The sequence below is a fragment of the Macaca mulatta genome, chromosome 1, assembly GCF_049350105.2.
Source record: "Macaca mulatta isolate MMU2019108-1 chromosome 1, T2T-MMU8v2.0, whole genome shotgun sequence".
Lineage (NCBI taxonomy): Eukaryota > Metazoa > Chordata > Mammalia > Primates > Cercopithecidae > Macaca > Macaca mulatta.
This window is the reverse complement of record NC_133406.1, coordinates 127,604,348-127,629,816: the sequence shown is the minus strand read 5'-3', so window position 1 is coordinate 127,629,816 and position 25,469 is coordinate 127,604,348. Positions and strand designations below refer to the sequence as shown.

General features: G+C 38.2%; 1 protein-coding gene and 2 non-coding genes across 4 annotated transcripts in view; 2 read left to right on the top strand and 1 right to left on the bottom strand.

Annotated features, from left to right (window-relative positions):
* CAPZA1 (capping actin protein of muscle Z-line subunit alpha 1) overlaps nt 1-25,469 on the top strand; it is a 48,704-nt gene that overhangs the window by 7,894 nt on the left and 15,341 nt on the right. Inside the window, exons 2-6 of one of the 2 annotated variants that reach the window (XM_077969961.1) lie at nt 9,582-9,643; nt 17,681-17,744; nt 19,890-19,941; nt 23,937-24,000; nt 24,793-24,999. In XM_077969961.1, the coding sequence (XP_077826087.1) occupies nt 9,626-9,643; nt 17,681-17,744; nt 19,890-19,941; nt 23,937-24,000; nt 24,793-24,999 (405 nt within the window). In that variant the 5' untranslated portion in view covers nt 9,582-9,625. 2 annotated transcript variants of the gene reach the window in all.
* LOC114675008 (U7 small nuclear RNA) lies at nt 7,050-7,110 on the bottom strand. Its single transcript, XR_003726095.1, has one exon. It is a non-coding gene; the product is annotated as a U7 small nuclear RNA (small nuclear RNA).
* Nucleotides 22,922-23,020, top strand: LOC114675330 (small nucleolar RNA U13). Its single transcript, XR_003726381.1, has one exon. It is a non-coding gene; the product is annotated as a small nucleolar RNA U13 (small nucleolar RNA).

The following is a 25,469-nucleotide window of genomic DNA, read 5'->3' as shown; positions in this document are numbered from 1 at the left end:
GACCAGGAGTTCAAGACCAACCTGACCAACATGGAGAAACCCCCGTCTCTGCTAAAAATACAAAATTAGCCCGGCGTGATGGCACATGCCTGTAATCCCAGCTACTCAGTAGGCTGAGGCAGGAGAATAGCTTGAACCTGAGAGGCAGATGTTGCAGTGAGCTGAGATCGTGCCATTGCACTCCAGCCTGGGCAACAAGAGCAAAACTCTGTCTCAAAAAAAAGAAAAAAAAGTTGCTTAGTGCTCTTTGAACTTAAGTATACCATGAAGAATTCTAGTATTTATGCTGTGTTATTAAATGCATGTTGAAAAACATGGCTCTAGAAATTTAAAGATCATTAAAGTCCCCGCCCGTAACGAGGCCAAGGAGAAACTTTACAGTATGACAGTATCTTAGAACATCCTTGCCTACGGCAGAATCTGTGTTTCCTTCAAAAACAGATTTCTGAGTTCCATCCTAGGTATACCGAATCAGAATTTTTTGGAACCAGTGGTCAGGAATTATTTGTAATAAGCCTCCCAATAATTATTGGAATACTTGAGAACCATTATCTTAGCGAACTTACTGTGATTCAAATCTTAGTCCTCTGCTTATTTAGCTCAGAAGCTTGATTGATCAAGATGCTAAACCCAAGTCTCTCTCAGGGATAAACTCATTTTAGCTAGGCTTATGAAACTAATGTATAAAACTGGAATAACAATTTAATACATATAGAAGGAACTAAGTTCTTTTTTTCAGATAGGTCAGGAACATGGGAAATCAAGTTAGAATGTTTTAACGGAACATAGAATTAGAACAAAGGAAGTTAACTTGATAGTCCAAACTACTGATGGCATTTTCTTTCATAATAGGCATATGTACCCAACACCAAAACCAAGTCAGGTCTTTGTATAACAGCAGTGGACATTTTTCCTCTAGATAAGTTCATTTGTTGTCACATTACTAGCAGGACAGTTTTTCAGGACTGGTTATGTGTCAAAATTTTGCATGCTGCAGCTTCTACAGTCTGCTCCCCTTAGTTAATGACACTTCCATTCTTTAGTTGCTCAGGTCAAAAACATTAATGTTATCTTTGACTGCTATTTCTCTCACAATCCACATGTAGTCCACTGGCAAATCCTGTAGGCTCTGTCTTTAAAATAAACCCAGAATTTGACTATTTCTTCCCACACCCTTATTCTAACCACTCTGGAAGAAGCCATTGTGACCTCTAGATTATTAAAATACTATTTTTTCTGGTGTCCCTGCTTCTGCTGTTGCTCCTCCCCAGCAGTCTGTCCTCAATGAAGCATCCAGAGTGATCTGGTTACAATGTAGGTCAGAACATGTCACTTTTCTGCTCAAAGCCCTCCAGTGGCTTCCCATCTTCTTCTAAGTCCCTATGTTCTGGGATGTTACCTCTTTGCCATTTATCTCTGACTTTATCTTCTACATGTTCTTCTTCTGGTCTTTGTTCCAATCACATATTCTCACTGAAGAATCTTTGCATTCTTTTCTCTGAAGTTCTCTTCCTTCTGTATCCCTCACTTCAGATACTTAACCAGAAGTCACCTCCTTAGTGAAGCTTTCTCTGGTTGTTCTGTCCAGTTCCAAATCCTAACATTTCATGTCCCTTTTCTTTGCCTTGTTTTTTCTCCATAGCATTTATCACTTGCTAGCTCGTATTTTACTTATTTAATCTTTGCTGTTGTCTTTACCCACTGGAATGTAAACTCCATGAGGACAGTATGCTAGTGAGTCACCATTGCCTAAAACATAGTGGGTCTTCTGATATTTGTTGAATGCATAACTCTTGCTTGGATAGCATCTGTCTTGATTTCATTGTTAACTCTCATAGGGCAGTCTGATTTCCAAGTTTTGTGAGACCATATTGAGGACTGCAGTACTTCTGTATTACTGATAGTTTTTTTATTAATGGAGCTTTGTCCTCAGAAAGCTTTAGCAAGTGACCATTGCCTATGATGTACAGAATAAAACCAGATTTGATATTACCATCATTACTGCTATCTGACTTATCTTACTTCATCCTTCTCTTTTATTATCTCCAAATCTTCTGTTCACCAAACAAGAGAGTGTTTTCCCACTACCTTTTTTGTTCTTCTTATTCCTTCACTCATAGTGCCCTCCCTTTCCTCCCTTCCACCCTACCTAAAGTACTTTGCAGAGCCCAGCTTCTCCTTTTCTTTATAGTTGTCTTTCACCAACCCAGCTCAATATCCAACTACTTACTCTTAAGTTCTGTGCCTTATGTTATCTGTACTACTGCTTTGGCAGTTTTGCTGCTGTGACTTAGAGTTGTTTTTAATTTTTTATTTTATTTTTGGGACAGGGTCTCACTCTGTCACCAAGACTAGAGGTCAGTGGTGGGATTTTGGCTTGCTGCAACCTCTGCCTCCTGGGCTCAAGTGATTCTCCCACCTCAGCCTGCCTCCTGAGTAGCTGGGACTGCAAGCACGCAACTAATTTTTAAATTTTTTTTGTAGAGACAGTCTCACTATATTGCCCAGACTGGTCTCAAACTCCTGGGATTATAGGCATGAGCCACTGCACTTGGCCCTGGCTAATTATTTTTAATTTTTTAATTTTTTATTTGTATTTATTTTTATTTTTTTAGAGACAGAGTCTCACTCTGTCGCCCAGGCTGGAGTGCAGTGGTGCCATCTCGGCTCACTGCAACCTCTGCCCCCTGGGTTCAAGCGATTCTCCTGTCTCAGCTTCCCGAGTAGCTGGGATTACAAGCGCCTACCACCGCACCTGACTGATTTGTTGCATTTTTAGTAGACACAGGGTTTCACCATCTTGGCCAGGCTGACCTTGAACTTCTGACCTCATGATACACCTGCCTCGGCCTCCCAAAGTGCTGGGATTACAGACGTGAGCCACCGCATCTGACCGGATTTTTTATTTTTTGAGACGAGACATCATTGTGTGCCCACGCCGGTCTCAAACTCCTGGGCTCAAGCGATCCTCCTACCTTGGCCTCCCAAAGTGCTGGGATTACAGGCATGAGCTCACTGTGCCTAGCCTGAATTATAGTTATTTTTAAATGTTGGGCACATCTTTACTGAGGGCTATGGCTTGTATAAATTGTTTTGTTAACAGTGGTAAAGTATACAGAGATTGGAAAGCTAAGGTGCTTACTGTATGTTATGTTCGTCTTATGTTGTTTGTATCTACCAGGATGATTTGCACTTTATATTAGCTTAAGGTAGTGGCTGTCAACCCTGACAGCATGTTAGAATCACCTGAGGAAGCTTTTAAACTGATGCCCAAGCCCTACCCCAGCCTATTACATCAGAACTTCTGCAGGCAGAACCCATATATCAGTATATTTAAATCTTCCCAGGCGATTCTAATGTGTAGCCAAGGTCCAGAACCACTGATTTAAGGCAAAAGATAATTTGTTGGCTTACTTCTTTGACAGCCCTACTCTTTGTCTTTATCTTTAGTATTCACCTCAGTGCCTGAGACCAAATGAATTGTTTTGTGGTTTGTTTTGAGTGAGTGAACAAATTGTTAAACACAAAGAGCTGAACTTTTTAGAAGACAACATAACTCAGAGTTCAGTGATGTCTAGGTATTTGCTTAGGGAAAAAAATTAAGTATCTGCTGTATGGGAGTCTGTCTCATGTTACCTCATGGGTTCTTAAAACAGTCCTAGATATGAGTAGGTTTTATAATCACAAATGAAGAAACTAAGACCCAAGCAATTTAGCGGTAAAGCTGGCATGTGAAACTGTATCTGACTTCCAGTGATTTTGAGAAAAAAAAAAAATTGGTAAAAAGATATACTTTAAATTAGAATGCTGTAACATGCCAGATACATACCAGATCTTAAAGGCAAAATCGTTCTTGTTTCCCACTGCTGCTTTTTCCATCTAGCATGGGTTCTAACTGCCGAACTTTACCCTTTCGAACTTGACATCTGCATCATTGCTCACTAACACATGAATCTCAAGATACTTGGGGTGGTCATTTTTCCCTAATTTATTTTATTTTATTTATTCTTGGGCAACCTGTGGACCAGAATAGGTTCAAAGAGGCTTTTTCCTAATTTTTTAACCTTGTGGGTATTTTTTTTAAAGCACATTTAAGCTCCTAAACAAGTTGCTTATGGGATGTTTTCACTCATTTTAATTTTCTCTTCTGTATGTTGTAAATGTTATGCTTAAATATGTCAGTTTTAAACACTACTGAGTGATATGAAATACAGTGACTCTCAGTTAAAGTAAAAGTCATTCTAATGCGTGTTAAAACAGTAAAGAAGACTGTTCAGAACTATTATGGCCAGGTGTGGTGGCTCATGCCCGTAATCCCAGCACTTTGGGAAGTCAAGGCGAGCGGATCACCAGAGGTCAGGAGTTTGAGACCAGCCTGGCCAACATGGTGAAACCCCATCTCTACTAAAAATACAAAAATTGGCAGTGTGTGGTGTAATAATCCCAGCTATTTGGGAGGCTGAGGCAGGAGAATTGCTTGAACCCAGGAGGTGGAGGTTGCAGTGAGCCGAGATCACGCCACTGCACTCCATCCTGGATGACAGAGCAAGACTCCATCTCAAAAACAAACCAAAAAAAAAAAAAAAAAAAAAAGGCTATTTCAGTAGGGGAGAAAAATCAGGCTCAACTCCTAATACATTAAAGACAGCTGGGTATTTACGTATAGCCGATAAGCAGAGTTGGGGAGAAAATTATTAAGAGGAGACCATGAGGGTAGGGGGATTCATGCTGAAGGCAGTTCAAAGACTTATACATCAAAGGTAGGGGATGAAGAACTTGATCAGATATCAAGGGTGGGCAGATTCTTGCTAAAACTGGGCTAGACAGACCAAAGACGGGGATGTGGGCACGGAGGTGGGGTGGGGTGTCAAATCCTAGATCAAAAGAGGCCTTAGAGAGAAGCCTAAAGTTTGCCACTCCATGTGTATGTGAGATGTACATAATTGTTTTAGTAAATAGTGAAGTGTTTAAGACATACCAGAAAAGCAGTTATTCCCTAGAGTTTGTAGAATGTTTTAAAGTGAAATTGCTGTACTTAAAACTAACTTGCCTGACTTCACTACCTACTTGTGTCTAATAAAACTCAAAATTGGCTACTAATAGAGAAAACAATTTCTAAAGACTATTAAAATGACTTTTGAAAGAGTGAATGTGAGGCAAATTATTTGGAAGTGCCAGCATCTATTTTTTATAATGTTGATCCTGATTTAAGACATATCTTTATGCTTTTCAAGTCTTAACCTCTTGCTTGATAATGATAAAATAAACTATATACATCTACGATTTTATTTCTAAGTGCATTCTATGTTATCTCCAGGTCTAAACTGGGAAAATAATATTTAGCTTATTTGGAATTTTAAGAAACACAGATAACAGTAACTTTTATTTAGTGAAACCAGTATTGTATCATTATCATTATCATTATTACTGTGGTCACCATGCAGTGCAGTAGAGCACTATAACTTATTCTTCCAGTCTCACTGTAACTTTGTACCCTCTGATTGCTATCTTTGATGTCTTTCCTTTCCCCATCCCTTCCCTGACCTGTCAGCCTCTGGTAACCACCATTCTATTCTCTGTTTCTCTGAGATAGGCTTTTTTAGATTCCACATATCTTGTAGTGAGATCATGAAGTATTCATCTTTCTGTGTCTGGCTTATTTCACTTAGCATAATATCTTTCAGGTCCATCCTTGTTGTTGCGAAAGACAGAACTACCTTCTTTTTAAAGGCTGTGTAGTATTCCATTGTGTGTATATAACACATTTTCTTTATCCATTCATCTGTTGAGTTGATTGATACTTAGGTTACTTTTGTATCTTGATTATTGTGACCATTGCTGAAATGAACATGGGGGTGCAGATATCTCTCTGACATACCAATTTCAGTTCCTTTGGCTATCTATCCAGAAGTGAATTTCTGAATCATATGGTAATTTTGGTATATTGTGGAATTTCCATGCTATTAGTATTTTCCAAAATGGCTATACTAATTTACATTCCCACCAACAGAAGGGTTCCTTTTTCTCCTTATCCTGGCCCAAGACTTGTTATCATTTGTCTTTTTGATAATAGCCATTCTAACAGGCATGGGGTGATATCTCATTGTGGTTTTAATTTGCATTTCCCTGATTAGAGATGTTGAGCATTTTTTCATATATCAGTTGCCCATTTGTATCTCTTTGAGAAATGTCTCTTCACACCCTTTGCCCATGTTAAAATTGGGTTATTTGTTTTCTTGCTATTGAGTTGTTTTGAGTTCCTTATATATTTTCGGTATTAGCCCTTTATCAGATGTATGGTTTGCAAGTATTTCCTCCCAATCACTTAGTTGTCTCCTTATACTGTTAATTTTCTCCTTTGCCATACAGAAGCTTTTCAGTTTGATGCAACATCCGAAAGATCTTCAAATGGGAAAAACTCCCTTAGGAAATAGCATTGAATTCTATGCAAGCAGAGCTTACCAGGATAAGAATAACGTCCTGTATATATCTCTTTCAGGAAAATAAATGCAACTATTTATTCTGGAATACTTTGAATATTCTCGAATATTTATTCTTGAACTCTTGAATGGGTTAGAGTAAAAACAAGTACAATAAATATTTACAGAGGCACAATTTACTACTATTATACTTTCTTTAAGTATACCCTATTTGGAAAACTTTAAAAACTTTGAAATATGTGTTATTACTTTAAAGGGAAATTGGAACGGACATTTTCATAAAGCTTTTTTGGTCAATAAAAAGTTGCTACTGTTTGTAGTTATTGGTGGGGATTATTATGATGGTAATGATAGAGAATATAAAGTGGCTAGGACCCAAAGTATTTCTAGAAAAAGAAGATTATTTTCTTCGAAGTAGTAATTTGATAGTAATTTGAAGGGTTTGCTCAGTTTGTAAAGTAACAGTTACCCTGCTGTGACCAGTTAAGATAACAGTAGCTGACATTTATTGAGCCTCTCCTATTATATTTTAAGTATTCTGCTAAAGATTTGACCATATATTATCTCATTTAATCTTCACAACAATTTTTTAAAATTTAATATGGGTAAGTTGGTTTCCGGTGAAAACCAGAAAACCTGCTACACAAATTCTAAAAGAGCTGTAACAATTCACAACAATTTTTAAGGAGTACTTACTATCCCACTTTAGGGAGAGGATGTGGTTCAAAGAGATTTTTAAGTGACTGAAATTCAAAACCAGGTCTGTCCAATCCAGAGCCTATATCTTTCCATTTGGCCGTAGTACCTCATAATAATCTTTAAAACTGAGAACATTTCCTTTACATCTTTTTATTCAGAAGGGATTTTGTAAACATTTACTCATTGCCTGCTATATGTAATTTAATTTGCTAGATCCTGTAATGTATAGAAGAGGAAAGCAAGGCAGTTTCCCTCCCAAAAAAGCTTGAGTCTTTGGAGGCAGACTAGTATCTATAGAATTAATTGTCAATAGCAGTTGTATTTTAGGTGCTATGCTAAGCATTCAAATATACTTTGAACACTTTTTAAGGTTGGGTTGGAAGAACCCAACCTTAAAAAGATGGGAAGGATTTAGACAGACCAAGATGGAGAGAAAGGCACAACTTCCAAGGAGAGTATGAGTCAAGGCCAAGAGGTGAAGTCTTTAATACATTCAGTAGACTAATGAAGGAGGTAAAGGTTTTTGTTGACACCAGGGAGACATGTTGGCAGAGATTTGGCTCCTAAAGTATACAAAACTGGGGTGGTATAAACTGACCAGGTCTTTGCTAATAAGTGGAATGTGGATATTATCTAGCAAAAGAATTCTCCCTTTTCTATCTAGAATTATCCACCAGTGCCCACAAAGAGTTGCAGTTGTTAAATATTTAACTAACTTGAAGTTCTTTTGTATGTGATTGTCAAGGACTTTTTTTTTTTTTTTTGAGACGGGAGGAGCTGGGATTACAACGCCCAGCTAATTTTTGCATTTTTAGTAGAGACAGGGTTTCCACATGTTAGCCAGGCTGGTCTCGAACTCCTGACCTGCCCCGTCCTCTAAAGTGCTGGGATTATAGATGTGAGCCACCGTACCCAGCCCAAGGAAATAATTTTAAAAGCTAGTGATGGCCGGGCATAGTGGCTCGCCTGTAATCCCAGCACTTTGGGAGACCGAAGCAGGCAGAACATGAGGTCGGGATCTACCCTTTAGTGTAGATACTATCTGATGAATACAGTGTGTAGTGAAACTGTTACTTTATGAAATAGGAACAGTTTTTTTAAAGGTTTTTTTTTTTAAGCTCAGTTTAAGTTCAGTTTTTGTTCAACTAAAACCTTCATATTAGTGATTCTCAAGTTAGGGGAGCTGGCATACCTCCCCTTTATGGGAGGTAACTGCCTTCTTTCTTTCCCTCTCCCACCTTTGAGAATGATTGACTAAATCACTGTTAATGAAAATGTCAGCCCTCATCTGTATTGTAGCAAAGATATTTTTTCAATCACTAACTGCTTAGTCATTTCCCTCTCCCTTTTTGCGCTATTAATTTCATCTTAGCTTTGACCCAGTTTTGAAGTTGGATAAAATGTTAACTTTTAAACTTATTATTTATCATTTTATCTATTCCTCTCAACTTTGTGACAACCGCATCTTTCACAAGCATAGCTTTGACTCAATTCTTGGTTAAAATAGTCTAAAAGGACAACGCCAAATTCATGTGACACACTAAAGGTAATCCTCCAGACTTTTACTTCCTTTTAATACTGCATGGTATAGTTGAATGTCTAAGTTATAATTCCTGCTCCACCCATTTATTATAAGCATGCAGTCTTAGACAAGGCACTTATACTCCCTGAACCTATTTCTTGATTTATAAATGGGGATAATAGTCTCTCCCCTGCCTGCTTTAACAAGCTGTTTTAAAGATCAATAAAAGAAACAGATTATGTAAGAGTTTTATAAACAATAAAATAGTATTCATTCGTTCACAGCACGTTCCTAGCATGTTCTAGGTCTCAGTCCTGGGTATACTGCAGTGAACAAACACAACAAGTTCTTTTGTTCTATGTCAGGGGTTGACAAACTATGGCCAGTGGGCCAAATCCAGTCCCCCATCTGTTTTTGTTTTGTTTTGTTGTTTATTGAGACAGGCTTTTGCTCTGTTGCCGAGGCTGGAGTGCAGTGGCACAATCATAGCTCACTGCAGCCTTGACCTCCCAGGCTCAAGTGATCCTCCTGCCTCAGCCTCCTGAGTAGCTTGGACTACAGGCATGTGCCACCATGCCCGGCTAAATTGTTTTGTTATTTTTAATAGAAATAAGATCTTACTATGTTGCCTAGGCTGGGTCTCTGAGCTCAGGCAGTCCTCCTGCTTTGGCCTCCTAAAGTGTTGGTATTACGGGTGTGAGCTGCTGTGCTGGGCCCACTGCCTGTTTTTATAGGATCTATAAACTAATGCTTTTGGAATGGTTGAAAACAAACAAAAAAAGAATAATCATATTTAATGATGTGAAAATTACATGAAATACAATTTGAGGGTACAAAATAAAGTTTTATTGGAACACAATCATGCTTAACAGTTGGTACAGAAACTGTGACTCACAAAGCCCATCTGCCCTTTACATTAGCAGTTTACTGACTCTTGCTCTATGATCTTGGACTTCTTTGGGAGATGTTGGACAGTAAACATGTAAGTATATGTTCAGTGGTGGCAAATTCCTTGAAGAAAAATAAAGCAGTAAAGGGGCTAGAATTGTGAAGGTTGAAAGGGTACAACAGCTACTTTATATATGGGAGTTAGGGAAGGGTAATTTATTTGGCAGGTAACATTTGAACAGAGACTGGATAAAGATTGGAGTGAATCATCCAAAAGAGCATTTCTGGCCAAAGGAACAAGAAATATACCCTGAGGCATGAGTGTAGCTGTAAGTCTAGGAGCTAAGTGGTAGGAGTTGGAGGAATTAGGGAAGGAGGAGCCGTGGAACAGACTTTAGATTTTGTTTGTTGTTTTTGTTTTTTTTTGAGACAGAGTCTCACTCTGTCACCAAGGCTGGAGTGCAGTGGCACCGTGTTGGCTCACTGCAACCTCCGTCTCCTGGGTTCAAGCAGTTCTCCTGCCTCCGCCTCCTGAGTAGCTGGGATTACAGGCGCCCACCACTACGCCTGGCTAGTTTTTATATTTTTAGTAGAGACGGGGTTTCACCATGTTGGCCAGGTTGGTCTCAAACTCCTGACCTCAGGTGATCCACCCACCTTGGCCTCCCAAAGTGCTGGGTTTAAAGGCGTGAGCCACCGCACCCAGCCCAGACTTTAGATTTTATAATGAGTTTGTAAATATATTGGGCCGGGCACAGTGGCTCGCATCTGTAATCCCAGCACTTTGGGAGGCTGAAGCAGGTGGATCACCTGAGGTCAGGAGTTCGAGACCAGCCTAGCCAACATGGTGAAACCCCATCCCTACTAAAAATACAAACATTAGCCAGGTGTGGTAGCACGTGCCTGTAATCCCAGCTACTCAGGAGGCTGAGGCAGGAGAATCGCTTGAACCCAGGAGGCAGAGGTTGCAGTGAGCTGAGATCATGCCACTGCACTCCAGCCTGGGTGACAGCACGAAACTCCAGATATAGATATAGATAGAATAATTTTATATAATATATAATTATATATTATATAATTTTAATATAATTATATGTATTATGTTTACTGCTACGTCAAGGTATTTTTGTGGTATTGTGTTCAAATAGTGAAAAAATCAACACTTCAGAAACTATCAAATATCTAATAACCATCCACCATTTCAGTAACTGTCAGGAAATAACATAGGATTCCTTGCCATGACAATGTGTTTTAGGATCCCATGTTGACATCTAATGATAGCTACATTCTTTTTAACCACTCATTAAGTATTTCACCCTTGCCATTGCATATACTTTCAAATTTCCTCACTTTCATTTAAAAAATGGGAGATGTTTTGGTTCCTCTGATTGGATATTTCTCCTGTTCTTGGTATTCTCAGGTAAACAGGGACTATTAAGTTTTTTCAGCACTTGAACCTGGATTCAAATAATACTACTAGATTTTCTTTCCTCACCCTGCTTTTTAACTTAGAAAATGGAAGTGAGCTTTTAGTTAACCTTTATCTTTCATATAATCCCCTTGTTTAACCAATTAATCAATTTTTTAAGCATGAGGTACTATCGGGATATTAAGTGAAGTCAAAGGTCTTGGTCAAGTACTAACTTTAAAAAGCCTTCTTTACTGCCTTTAGGATTTGGACATCCTCACCTCAGTCGTTTGGCTTCCTTGACCTGGTTCTTTCAGTTTTCACGTCACTCAGTAGCCTTTACCTTTCTTTATTTCCCTTTTCATCTTAAAAAAAAAAAAAAAATTAAAGGATGATGGATGTTGACATGCTCCTTTTTTTATTAAAAAAATTTTAATTTGCTTTATCATACTAGTAACATTATATTTCTTATATAACTTTTTGAACACAGAGGAAAGCCAAAAAAAAAGAAAAAAAAATTATTTTGTACTAGAGATAGTCCTAGTTAAAATTTAGTAGCGGCCGGGCGCGGTGGCTCAAGCCTGTAATCCCAGCACTTTGGGAGGCCGAAACGGGTGGATCACGAGGTCAGGAGATCGAGACCATCCTGGCTAACACGGTGAAACCCTGTCTCTACTAAAAAAATATTTAAAAATAGCCGGGCGAGGTGGTGGGCGCCTGTAGTCCCAGCTACTCGGGAGGCTGAGGCAGGAGAATGGCGTAAACCCGGGAGGCGGAGCTTGCAGTGAGCTGAGATCCGGCCACTGCACTCCAGCCTGGGCAACAGAGTGTGACTCCGTCTCAAAAAAAAAAAAAAAAAATTTAGTAGCTATACGTAGGTGTAAATATATATAATCTCTAAAAGACCAGAAAAGGAGTAAAGGCCCTTTTCATTCAACAACACGTTATAAACATATATAAACAGCATATTATAAACCCATGTCAACAAATGGAGCACTTCTCAAATTTTTTTTATTGTCAGGACCCCTTTACATACTTAAAAACTGAATTTTTATTTATGTGACTTATATCTGTTACATTAGATATTAAAACTGAGGCGCCCAGCGCAGTGGCTCACACCTGTAGTCCCAGCACTTTGGGAGGTGAGGCAGGTGGATCATTTGAGATCAGGAGTTCAAGACGAGCCTAGCCAACATGGTGAAACCCCGTCTCTACTAAAAACATAAAAATTGGCCAGACGATATGGCACGTGCCTGTAATCCCAGCTACTCAAGAGGCTGAGGCCAGAGAATCGCTTGAACCTGGGAGGTGGAGGTTGCAGTGAGCTAAGATTGTGCTACCGTACTCCAGCCTGGGTGACAGACTGAGACTCTGTCCCAAAAAAAATACTAAAACTGATTTTTAAAATAACTTGTTTTAAAATAATAAACCTATTACATTAAACATAGTTATTTGTTGTTTTAAAAAAAAAAAAAAACAAACTTTATTTTCCAAAACAGAAAAGGAATTAGTGTGACAAGTAACATTGTTTTACATTTTGCAAGTCGTTTAAATGCCTACATTCAGTTTGTTAGGACATATTGTCTTAGTTTGTGTATATTGTTTCCTCTACTTGGAATGCCCTCCCTGGTCTTAACTACTCATCCTCCAGTCCATCTCAAACATCACTACCTTTGAAGACTACCTTTTTTTTTTTTTTTTTTTTTTTTGAGGCAGAATCTCACTCTTATTGCCCAGGCTGAAGTGCAGTGGCACAATCTTGGCTCACTACGACCTCCGCTACCTGGGTTCAAGCGATTCTCCTGCCTCAGCCTCCCGAGTAGCTGTGATTACAGTTGCCTGCCACTGTGCCTGGCTAATTTTTGTATTTTTTTGTAGTAGAGATGGGATTTCACCATCTTGGCCAGGCTGGTCTTGAACTCCTGACCTCGTGATCCGCCCACCTCGGCCTCCCAAAGTGCTGGGATTATAGGCGTGAGCCACCACGCCTGGCCGACCACCCCCTTTTTAATGTAGGTATACAGAGTTGATTGCATCTTCCTTTGTGCCTCAGTCTGCATTTAATACCTGCTTGCTACATTACTATCTAGGCGTCAGGTCCTTGAGGATAGTGACAATGTCTTATCTAGTCTTCAGTCTTTATTTATTGATACTTCTCTTCCTAGTTTGCTGAATGGGTGAATTATTACTTTTTTATATGCTGTATCAGTTCATCTTCTATCCAAACAAACTGCTGTTCTTTCACTTGTACCAATTCCATCAGATTTTGTAACTTCTGAAAATTTGGTTGGGACTTCAGGAATATTAATATCTTAAATTTTCAGTTTGGTAATTTTATTATACATTCAAATATTATGTTATATAAGTAGTATGTAAAATATGACTGTGCCTTTATTCCTTTTTCCTTTCAGGGAAGGTACTTTTTTGATAGTATATGAATATGTATATACTTATTTTTTGGATTACATACACTTTACTTGGCTGAGGAGTTTCATACTTACGTAAAGATTATGGGAAATGCACCTTGACAGAAAGGGGATAGACCATAGCTCACTCCACTGATTTGTCACAAATAGACCAAAAAAAAAAAAAAAAGGTTTATTATTAAAAGTAGGATTACTGATTTTTTAAATAAGAGATTGATACCAACAGTTGAGAAGTACAGAAATGTGATTAAGTGTACATGCCAAAGAAAATATAGATAGTTAGAAATCTATATTGTAATGGTTAGTCCTATGTAGCATAATTTTCATGAGTTGAGCAGGATTTCTTCCTGATTAGAATCCCTCTTTTTATTGTTTTTTCTCAGTTAATATAAGGAGCCTTATGGAGCATTTCCCCTCCACCAGTTTTCATCCCAGAAAAAATAATATACTATCTGTAATTACCCTGTCAAGTCAGGGTTCTAACACTTTATGTACCTAAGAATATTCTAACATGTATTTTGTGGCATAAATTCCTGATGCCTGTTTCCAGGTAGTCCACATACCAACTTTTGTCCTCCAAGTCTTAAAAACTTTGTAGGATTTTGCAGCTAAAAGAAATTTGCAGATCTTCTAATATGACTCTATGAGGAGTTGGGTTATAATGACAAAACTCAGGACCAAAAACAGTAATGTTTCTAGGATCACAAATCTAGTTAGCTGATGGACCAACAGAGACAGTTATTGGAACCCAAATTTTCCATTCTACCTTGCTCCATCAATCAATAGGCCTTTCTTGACTAATGGTTTCATCACAGAGCAGCTTTTCTTTGTCCTTTTCAGAATAAGAGTGAACTTACAGTAAGATTATTTGTATAAGCCTAGGGATACTAAAGTTGTAAAGCATTTCTGTTTTGTTTATTTTCTTTTTTGAGACAGTCTCACTCTGTCGCCCAAGCTGGAGTGCAGTGGCAGGATCTCGGCTCACTGCAAACTCCGCCTCCTGGATTCAAGAGATTGTCCTGCCTCAACCTCTCAGGTAGCTGGGATTACAGGTGTGCGCCACCATGCCAGCTAAGTTTTGTATTTTTAGTAGAAACAGGGTTTCACCATGTTGGCCAGGTTAGTCTCAAACTCCTGACCTCAAATGATCTGCCTGCCTCAGCCTCCCAAATTGCTGGGATTACAGGCATGAACTACCGCACCCAACCCAAATTTCTGGGGTTTTTTTCTAATTCTCTTCTCACTCCCAGCTTTCTTTCTTTTCTTCCTTTTTTTTTTTTTTTTTTTTTTTTAAGACAGAGTCTCCTACAGTTGCCCAGGCTGGAGTACAATCTTAGTTTACTACAACCTCCACCTTCCGGGTTCAGGTGATTCTCCTGCCTCAGCTTCCCAAGTAGCTGGGATTACAGGCACCCACCACCACATCCAGCTAATTCTTGTATTTTTGGTAGAGATGGGGTTTCGCCATGTTGTCCAGACTGGTCTTGAACTCCTGACCTCAAGTGATCCACCCACCTCAGCCTCCCAAAGTGCTGGGATTACAGTCAGGAGCCACCACACCTGGCCCCAGCTTTATTTTCAAGAGACTCTGGAAAGTTTTTTTGTTTTTGTTTTTTGTTTTTTATGCTGAAGAATGGTTTGAATTTGATGGGGTCATCAATAACTTAAAATTGTTTGAAGGAAATAAAGAAGTCAACAGAGGATGCCTATCTAGAAATAAGGCTTAGTTTATTGTTAGATATACCATGTTCTTCTTTGCCCTACATTAGGGAGTTGAATCATCTTCCTATTCGTTATCACATCAAATATTAGGGAATTTTCATCCTTTCTTTCATAGTATGTTAGAACTATACTGAGAGACTCATTTGTGGTGAGCCCTATTTATTATCATTACTAGCATTATTACTATGTATAGATACTGCCAAATATCTATATATTGGTATTGCCAAATGCCAGATAGATAGGAACCATTCTGGAGGATCTTACATCAGTTTAAGAATCAAGAAGGAAGGGACCCAGAACAGTCTTAGGGTAGATTAACTGGAGAATTGCTGTCTAGTTAGTTGGACCACTTAGCTCCTCCCTTCTCTCCTCTTTGGGCTAAGCTGAAGACAAAAAGAGCATTTGTCCTCAGAATATAGCACTGAGTATGAGCACTGGGACCATAGACACACAGCAGTGTCCCACCTAGCCTGTGGACCTTAGGCTCACTCAGAAGATAAACTGCTCACACACCCTGATGAGCAGAAGCAAATCTACTCTTTCCCTCCCCTGTAGTCACTAGAGACAAGCTACCAGCAAACAGAATGGCAAACTAAATTAAATTCAGAGCACCATTTATGGAAAACCAGTACCACGAAAGGGAAGAATCAAATTCAATGAAGAGAGGATCTAAATTTTTAGGAAACAGTCAATAGAACAAGACTTTAAAATGGGTAGTTATACTGGCACACTGGCTCACACCTGTAATTTCAGTGCTTTGGGAGGCTGAGTTGAGAGGATCACTTGAGGCCAGGAGTTTGAGAACAGCCTGGGCAACATAGTGAGACCCTCTCTCTGCAGGAAATTAAAATTTTAAAAAAATTAGCCAGGCATGGTGAGGCACACCTGTAGTCTTAGCTACTTGAGAACTTGAGGCAGGAGGATCACTTGAGCCCAGGAGTTTAAGGTTACAGTGAACTGTGATCACACTGCTGCACTCTAGCCTGAGCAACCAAGTGAGACCCTGTCTCTGAGAAAAAACACCTAAAAAATTAAATAAGGAGTTAATGTCCTAATACAGATGATTGTATACACACTAAAAGAAATTGCTTTGCTCTACATACTTGCCAGTACCCAAAAAAAAAAAAAAATGACAAAAGAAATTACCAAAAGTCTTAGAAATTAAAAATTGAACAGTCAAAATAATTGTTATGCTGGGCCTGGTGACGAGTGCCCATACTCCCGGCTACTCAGGAGGCTGATTCGGAAAGATTCCTGAGGTCAGGAGTTGGAGGCTGCAATGAGCTATGATCACGCCACTGTACTCCAACCTGGGCGATATAGCAAGACCCTGTCTCTTAAAAAAAAAAAATTGGGCAGGAAAATGGGCACAGATGAAGAGCATATTAGTGGATTGGAGTCAAGCATTTTCCCCAGACAAAGCATAAAATGACAAAAAAGATACAATCTAGAGAAAAACAATTAGATAAGCAGGTTAGAACCTAACATTTTATCATCCATTTATAATAGTATATCTAAAAAGGGAGAATGGCAACAGGAGGCAGAGGACAGAGACTAGGTTGAGTAACAGAAGAAATATTTTCCATAGCATTCCTTATGCCCTTTAATACAGTGGTGAATAGTAGAGGTGATAGGAGTCATCTTTGTCTTGTATTAAAGTTGATGACTTAGGGCAGGCACAGTGGCTCACACCTATAACCCCAACACTTTGGAAGGCCGAGGCCAGAGGATCACTTGAACCTAGGAGTTTGAGACCAGCCTGGGCATGGTGAGACTTGTCTCTACAAAAATAAAAATTACAAAATTAGGTGTGGTGGCACATGCCTGTGGCCCCAGCTACTCAGGAGGCTGAGGCAGGAAGATCGCTTGAGCCCAGGAGGTTGAGGCTGCAGTAAGCCTTGATCATGCCACTGCACTCCAGCCTGGACAACAGCCAAGACCCTATCTCAAAATAAATTAATTAGTTAATAAAGTTAGTGACATTGCTTATGTTTCATTATTAAGGTTTTTGTAAAATTTTGGTAGATAGCCCTTTATTAAGTTAAAGGCATTTATTTTATATCTACCAAAAACTAATCGTTTTGGTTTTTTATGATATTGGAGTAGGTGTTAATTTTTTTTCAGCATGAGTTGAGATGATCACATGGTTTTGGTCTTTTAATTTGTAAGTTACAGTAACTTATTATATTGAACCATCCTTGTATTGGGAGAATTGGTATTGGTATGCTATAATTTGCTAATGTTTTATTTAGTTTTGCTTAAATGTTCATAATCTAGATCATAGCTTTCTCTTTTTGTGAATGTGATGTATTTGGTCAAAAACTATTATCCTGTTTTAGAAAGACAAATTCAGATTTATCAAAACACATATATTCCCAAATCAGAATGTACCTATATTGATAGTAACAGCTTTGGGGTGCTTTATGAAAAGAAAATTTGAAGGCTGCTAAACAGTAAATGCTTAAACAGGACATTTTTTTCAAGGGATGTGATGAAAATTTTGTAATTTGTTAATTGTTTCTCCTTTTATATGTTACTCTTCATAATTCTAAGTGTAAATTTTGTTTCTCTTTAGGTACGCATAGCTGCTAAATTCATCACTCATGCACCCCCAGGGGAATTTAATGAAGTATTCAATGGTGAGTAAAGATTAGTATTTTAATCCCTCCTTAATTACTATTATTTATTGAGTACTTGCTATCTGTTTTAATTCTTATGACTTGTTGTAGCTATAGCTAAGTAAACCAAGATTCGAAGAAATTAAAATAACTTGTCCAAGGTCCTCCAGTTAGTAAATGTCAAAGCAAGAATTCAAACCCAGGTCTGAGTCAAAGTAAAGCTCCTAACCCATAAATTAGGATGCCTGTCTTATGTGAGAAAAGATTTTAAGGCAGATTAGTATCAATAAATGTAGAAAATATTAAATTATTTTCATAGTTTTATTTTTTCCTTATAGATCATAGCTTAATTTTCTTTAGTGCTTTGCCTTAGGAAGTCACATGTTATGGAATACTTTTTTGGGACAGTGGGGCTGAACTGACTATATCTGGGGAGCTTGTTAAATATGCAGATTCAGCTTTATCTTCCCCTCAAGATTCGCATTCATTAGATCTGAGGTGGAACTGGTTAATCTGTATTTCATTAAGTTCTTTACCAGGTGATTCTGAATCGCAGCAGGTTGGGGAACCACAGTTAAATACATTTACAACTTTCCATACTATCTGCTGTCTTAATACATTTTACAAGATGGAAAATGTGATGGAGCATCTTAAACTTCATGATGAAATAACCATAATCCCATTTTAAGTTATTAAGTTCATCTTAAAGATTCCTTAAGTAAAATAATAATTGTTGTACATCTTGGTTCAGTTTAGCAAACATTTATTTTGAGATTCTAATTTTATATTAGAAAGTTAGCTACTCGAGAGTAACTGTATGATATTCCTCTGTACCTGGTCCAGATGGTAGAACAGTCAATAATAATCTTGATTGCTAAAATTGGGAAAAGTGACTGGGAGAAACATAAACATTTGCTTCAAGGAGTATAACATATAACAGAAGTAAATCAAGATATTTTTTATAAAACCGTTTGTGGCTTTTGAGCACCAACAGCAAAGGAAACAAATGCAGCCTTTTTCTAGTCTTTTACATTGACTAAATTCTTAGTAACATTTTAAATAAATTTTCCTGTTGAAATTTTCTTTTTATTTTTATTATTATTATTATTTTGACAGAGTCTTGCTCTGTTGCCAGTCTGGAGTGCAGTGGCGTGATCTCGGCTCACTGGAACCCCTGCCTCCCAAGTAGCTGGAACTACAGGTGCTCGCCCCCACGCTCCACTAAATTTTTGTATTTTTAGAAGAGATGGGGTTTCACCATGTTGGCCAGAATGGTCTCAATCTCTTGACCTCGTGATCCGCCCGCCTCAGCTTCCCAAAGTGCTAGGATTACAGGCGTGAGCCACCGCGCCCAGCCGAAATTTTCGATTTTCAGTAGAAAATTCTTCTTGAACTTTAGCTCAGATAAATTCTTGACTAACAGGCCAGGTGTGGTGGCTGACACCTGGAATCCCAGCACTTTGGGAGGCTGAGGTGGGCAGATCGCCTTAGGTCAGGAGTTCAAGACCAACCTGACCAACATGATGAAGTCCCGTCTCTACTAAAAATACAAAAGTTAGCTGAGCGTGGTGGCAGGCGCCTGTAATCCCAGCTACTCAGGAGGCTGAGGCGGGAGAATCTCTTGAACCGGGGAGGTGGAGGTTGGAGTGAGCTGAGATTGCGCCATTGCACTCCAGCCTGGGCGACAAGAGCGAGACTTCGTCTCCAAAAAAAAAGTGACTAGACTTCTGACACACAGCTTTTTAAAAAGGTTGTAGACCTCACATTAGATTCTCCAATGAAAAATGTGTTTTAAGAATTTCACTGTCACTGGCTGAATTGTGCCTAGCTTTCTTGATATGATATTGTAGAAGAGCCTGCAATTCTTAATCTATGCTCATATTAAAGGATTCATTTAAATACAGAATTAGCACTCTTTAACTGTGGCTTTCTATAAACCATGTTACTCATTTGCTATGAAGTTCCTTGAGACTATATAGCACACATAATTGTACACAAATCTGTGAACATTAGCATCTTTATATTTGCATGTTTAGAATTTCTACTCATATAGTACACCTGAAGACTAATCTTACAAAGCCTGAATTTTAAAAGTTGCATCTAGAAATCTGCTAAAATTTCTCAAATTTATCCTCCACTGAACATTGTAACATTTTTCTTCCTCAGATGTTCGGCTACTACTTAATAATGACAATCTCCTCAGGGAAGGGGCAGCACAGTAAGTATCTTTCCAAATCCACTTAGAATGTTATTCTAACATTGGATAAACTATGTTGACAGTGAACTAGCACCCTGAAAACAAAGTTTAAAATACTTCAAAGTAAAGCAATTGGGTTTAGCAATTTTCGTTGTTTTTTTTAATTGGAAAAAACATGTTCCCCCAATTGTTATTTACTTCCTCAAAGCTTATTATAATATATGAACTAGTTTTTATTTCTGCCCACATTTGCCCCATTAAAGCAGAGTTTAATGTTAGCTGTTAGGTTTTCCTTTATAGTTGTTCTAGTTCATGTTGAGTTTTTTTAAACAGCTAGCTATACATAGGAATGATCTGCCAGTGAGGAATGATAATGTTTAAGAATAGCAAATATTAATAAAGTGCCTTAATAGTGAGAATTAACCATAGGATAAAAGCATGATTAGGTTACCTAATCATTGACTCCTTATCACTCTGAAGCTAATTAATCTTTCTAAAATATTTCCATTGTGTCCTTGCCTTCAAAACTACTACAATGGTGCCTCTTTTTTTTTTTTTTTTTTTTTTTTTTGATACCTTCTATAATAAAATCTAAACTTGCTGTAGCTTTCAACGCTCCCTGTTTCTGGCTTTATCACTACTCTACTCTTCAACACAAAGTTCTGTTTCAGTTGCTGTCTACCCAACTGGCTCAGAGTTCCTTTGTAAAGAGTTGGATAATGGCTAGGTGGGGTAGGGATGGGGAGACAGAACAAGGACATGTTGATGCAGAGCAACAAATAATTATCATAAAGTCATTGGGTATGATATATAATTGGTTTAGATTTTAGCCATAGAAAACTGTTGTAAGAGCTGCTGCCTGGGAAACAATCTGCCCTGTCCATACTGCTTTTTTGGAACTCATTTTGGGGCTAGATTCTGCAAACAGAATTTGCATAGCTTTACTGTAATTGTCATCATGAATGATACCCTAATTATACATTGATTTAAGGAAGCTAGGCTCACATCAGATATACTGTAATGATGGTTTCTCTTAGATTCATAGAATCTGCCATACAAAAGGACATTCATCATTTGCTAGTTTAACTCCTCTCTGCTTTCTTTCGCTGAAAGAATTTCATCAACATCTGTCAATAGACAGTTATCTAATCTGAATGCTTCTAGTAATAAGGAATTCACAATCTCACAAGGCAAGTTCTTCAGTTTGCCTGCCATACTGGTCCCAGTTTTATCCTTGAGAGCTACCCACAATAAATCTGCTCTGTACATCACTTGATAAGCTGAAAGGGGTGGATGTTGAATATCACCCGAGTGTGATTGCAAACTAAAGCCTGTTATCCTATTTCCAATTAGAACCAAAGAGAAGCTGGTATGTAGCTTCTCCGCCTTTTGGCTAAGATTAAGAGAAGTTGGTATGTAGTTCAGATACTTCATTTGCTTTAATTGCACTGACACTAAAGCTTTGTATTTATAAATATTCTGGTTCTTATAGACTATAGGTTCTTGGGGAACCCTCTTGTTAAGAGAATTTTAAATATTTGATTTTCCATAGAGAAGACCCAAATATTTGATTTTCCATAGAGAAGAAAAATTCAGTCTTATTTCTGTATTAAAGCATTTCAGTCCCTTGGCCATAGTCCTCATAGTAACTGCTCAATTAATGTTTTCATAATCATTATCATAATTATTGCCTTCAGTGTTTATAAAATGAAGGTCTTGAAGTAGCTAAGATTTGCCATCTTTCCCGGATGTGCTCCTGTTTCTGGCCACCAGAACCATCCCCAGATAATTCCAGAGCTTCTGGAATGAGTAGGGTGTTGTAAGTTACATTAAAGAGTGAATTTCATTCTGACAGAGATAGTGAGATTGTTTTGAGCAGAGAATAACATAATGAGACTTATATTTTAGAATAATCACTAGCTCCTGTGTAGAGGGGCAAAAGCTGAGGTAAGATGAGTAATTGCAAGACTATTAGAATAGTTCAGGAATAGATGCTAGTGGTTGGACTAGAGTGGTAGCAGTGGGGGTGGTGGGAAGGAGTCAGATTCTGAATATGTACTTAAGTAGGGCCTACAAGATTTACTGATGGACTGGATGTGAAGTGTGAGAGAAAGAGAAGAATCAAAGATCACCCCAAGTTTTTGGCTTAGGCAGCTGATAAAATGGAGATCCTGTTTACTTGAGATGGAATTAAAGGTAAGGACATTTTCGTGTTAGTGTTTGTAATCCATAGTCTTAGGACATATACTAGAATAAAATATTTACTTCCTACTCGTTTTTTTTTTTAAACTAATATTTATTCTACTTTTTATGAATAATTTATATCCTTTCGGAAGAGCCAATATGTTTGGGATTAATTTTGCTACATGGGGATGTAGTGCTTTAAGAAGTAAAACACAGTAATAACTTTTGAGGCTGAGGCAGGAGAATCACTTGAATCTGAAAGGTGGTGGTTGCAGTGAGCCAAGATTGCACCACAGCACTCTAGCCTGGGCAACAGTGAAACTCCGTCCCCCGCCCAAAAAAAAAATAAATAAATAAACAAAATAGACAGTAATAACTTTTAACAAAATAAGATTGAAAATTAGCTTTAGAGGCTGGGCACGGTGACTCACTCCTATAATCCCAGCACTTTGGGAGGCTGAGGCAGGTGGATCACCTGAGGTTGGGAGTTTGAGACCAGCCTGACTAACATGGAGAAACCCTGTTTCTACTAAATATACAGAAATTAGCCGGGCGTGATGGCACATGCCTGTAATCCCAGCTACTCAGGATTAGCTGAGTAGATGATCCAGCTGAGGCAGGAGAATCACTTGAACCCGGGAAGTGGAGGTTGCAATGAACCAAGATCACGCTGTTGCACTCCAGCCTGGCATCTGAGAAAAAAAAAAAAAAAAAAAAAAAAGCTTTAAATATTTGAAGAAGTTGACATTTTGTTATTTTGCTTTATCTTGAAAAGCCTAGGGAAAGTTTAACACTCTGCTTGAAACTAGTGGTCTCCATCCTTTTGTAGTTCATAAGTGTGATGGTTGAGTTTTCACATGCATGTGAGATGTGCCTCCCTCAAACCTTGTTATGTTGGCACATTACCTGTCTGACATGGGAAAAAAATACTAGCCGTCTATTTTAATAGGTTAAAATTGGGAATGCTGTGAGAAGACAGATACTTTTCAAGAATATAAGTATAACTCTTATTTCCATCTTTCTTTTATCTTGTTTTTTGCTTTAGCTTTGTAAAATGTATTAGAGAGCCATTAAAAATGCAGAATTTCAAAAATCAAGCTTTGGACAAATAAACAGTAATATTAGGCATGTACTTTGATTATTTATGCATTCCTCTTTTAAAAATAACTACTCTGTGCCTGAGGCTCTGCTTTTATACTTGACTCATGCTCAACTCTCACTTCACCTTCTTCACATGTCAGATGCCTTCTGACATTTAATTATAGTTTCTCGTGACTTTGAGAGCCGAGAAAAAAAAAAATCATTTCCAAAATAGTGTATCAATGGAAAATTCTTTTGAATTACTGAAAGCTTTTGCCCAAACGATTAAAATTGTTGGCAGTTCACAATAATCAGATTGCTTCAAACTTTGGAATTAGCTGAGTGTGGTGGTGCGCACCTGTAGTCCCAGCTACTCAGGAAACAGATGGGAAAATCTCTTGGGCCTGGGTGTTTGAGGCCAGCCTGGCAACATAGTGAGACTATCTCAAAACAAACCAACTTTGGAATTGTCTAAGTAGAGGATCCTTTGGAGCTTAGGAGCAAAGGGGAAAAGGTAATTTCAGAGTTTAAGGAGCTTCCAAGATCTCCGTGGAGAGGAGTCCCTTCAGAAAGCTGGAAGGCATTATGTTAACACTGGATGTCTGGGGAGAAAGGGGAAAAGTACCGGGTACTGTTTTCACATTTCCTTTAACTATTCTGTGAACCACCTTTGTGTTTATTTACACATAATTCTTTTCTCTCTCTCCTTTTTTAAAAAAAAAAAAAAAAAAAAAAACTTTTTAAAAAAACAGTGCATTTGCCCAGTATAACATGGATCAGTTCACGCCTGTGAAGATAGAAGGATATGAAGATCAGGTAATAATTGCCTTTTAGAAGGCTATGCCTGGGAGATAGTAGAAATCTTATTAATGGAAACCAAAGCAGATGTCTGAACCAGGTGCTGAGTAAATTTGTCTTAGTTTTTTTAGTTTTTGTACGTACTCTACATGTTATGATATTTTTCCTCTTTCTGATAACACTAGCAGTTTCTTTGACAAGAAAGGAGAGCAGCCTCTAACAAGAACAGTGAAAATGGAAGTATTTAAGTCGTACAGGTTTTCCAGCTGTCTTTAATTCTCCTTGATAAGAGTAACAGCAGACATATTTAATGGAAAAACAGAGGCACTCCTGAAATTTAGACTACTTATTTATTACTTTAGGATTTTGGTGGTTGGAAAATGGGGTGAGAAAACAGTTTACTTTATGTATTTTTTCATTTTTGAACCATGTGAATGTGTTACCTATTATAAATGCTAAGTGTAATGGCCCTAAAGTTTCATAATGACTCTGGAAAAAATCTGTGAAAAAAATACAAAAGTGTACATAAAAGTTATCACAGCTATGTATAAAATAACTATATAGATAATATATTAGAAACCAAGAAATGAAGTATATTATTAATATGGGGGATATTTTGTAGTTTAAAGTTGACTTATTCATAAATGTAATATTCTTAATAATATGGGACTTGGTTGAAAAATTATGAAAGAGAAGTCTGACGAAATGAAAAGTTAACTGCCTCAGAATTTTTATTGATGTGTTTCACAAAAGGCAGTAAGAATTGTCTTTTTTACAAAGTTACTCATATGTTTAATCATTCTTTGGAAGGTCTTAATTACAGAGCACGGTGACCTGGGTAATAGCAGATTTTTAGATCCAAGAAACAAAATTTCCTTTAAATTTGACCACTTACGGAAAGAAGCAAGTGACCCTCAGCCAGAAGAAGTAGATGGAGGTCTGAAGTCTTGGAGAGAATCCTGTGACAGTGCTTTAAGAGCCTATGTGAAAGACCATTATTCCAACGGCTTCTGTACTGTTAAGTATCTGCTTCATTATCAAAGTGTTTTCTTTATATTTACCTTATCCTTTGGAGACTTTGGCCTACCAAACATCCCTTCTTTCTTCTTAGTCATGCTCTCTTCTCCTCTGCATTTTATTCCCTAAATCATTTTGGAAAGGGGTATAAATAAATGGAAATTTTTATATGGAAAAGTTCTTTTTAAAATCCCAATGCGCCAGGCGCGGTGGCTCAAGCCTGTAATCCCAGCACTTTGGGAGGCCGAGACAGGCAGATCACGAGGTCAGGAGATCGAGACCATCCTGGCTAACATGGTGAAACCCCGTCTCTACTAAAAAATACAAAAAATCTAGCCGGGCGAGGTGGCGGGCACCTGTAGTCCCAGCTACTCGGGAGGCTGAGGCAGGAGAATGGCGTGAACCCGGGAGGCGGAGCTTGCAGTGAGCTGAGATCCGGCCACTGCACTCCAGCCTGGGCGACAGAGCGA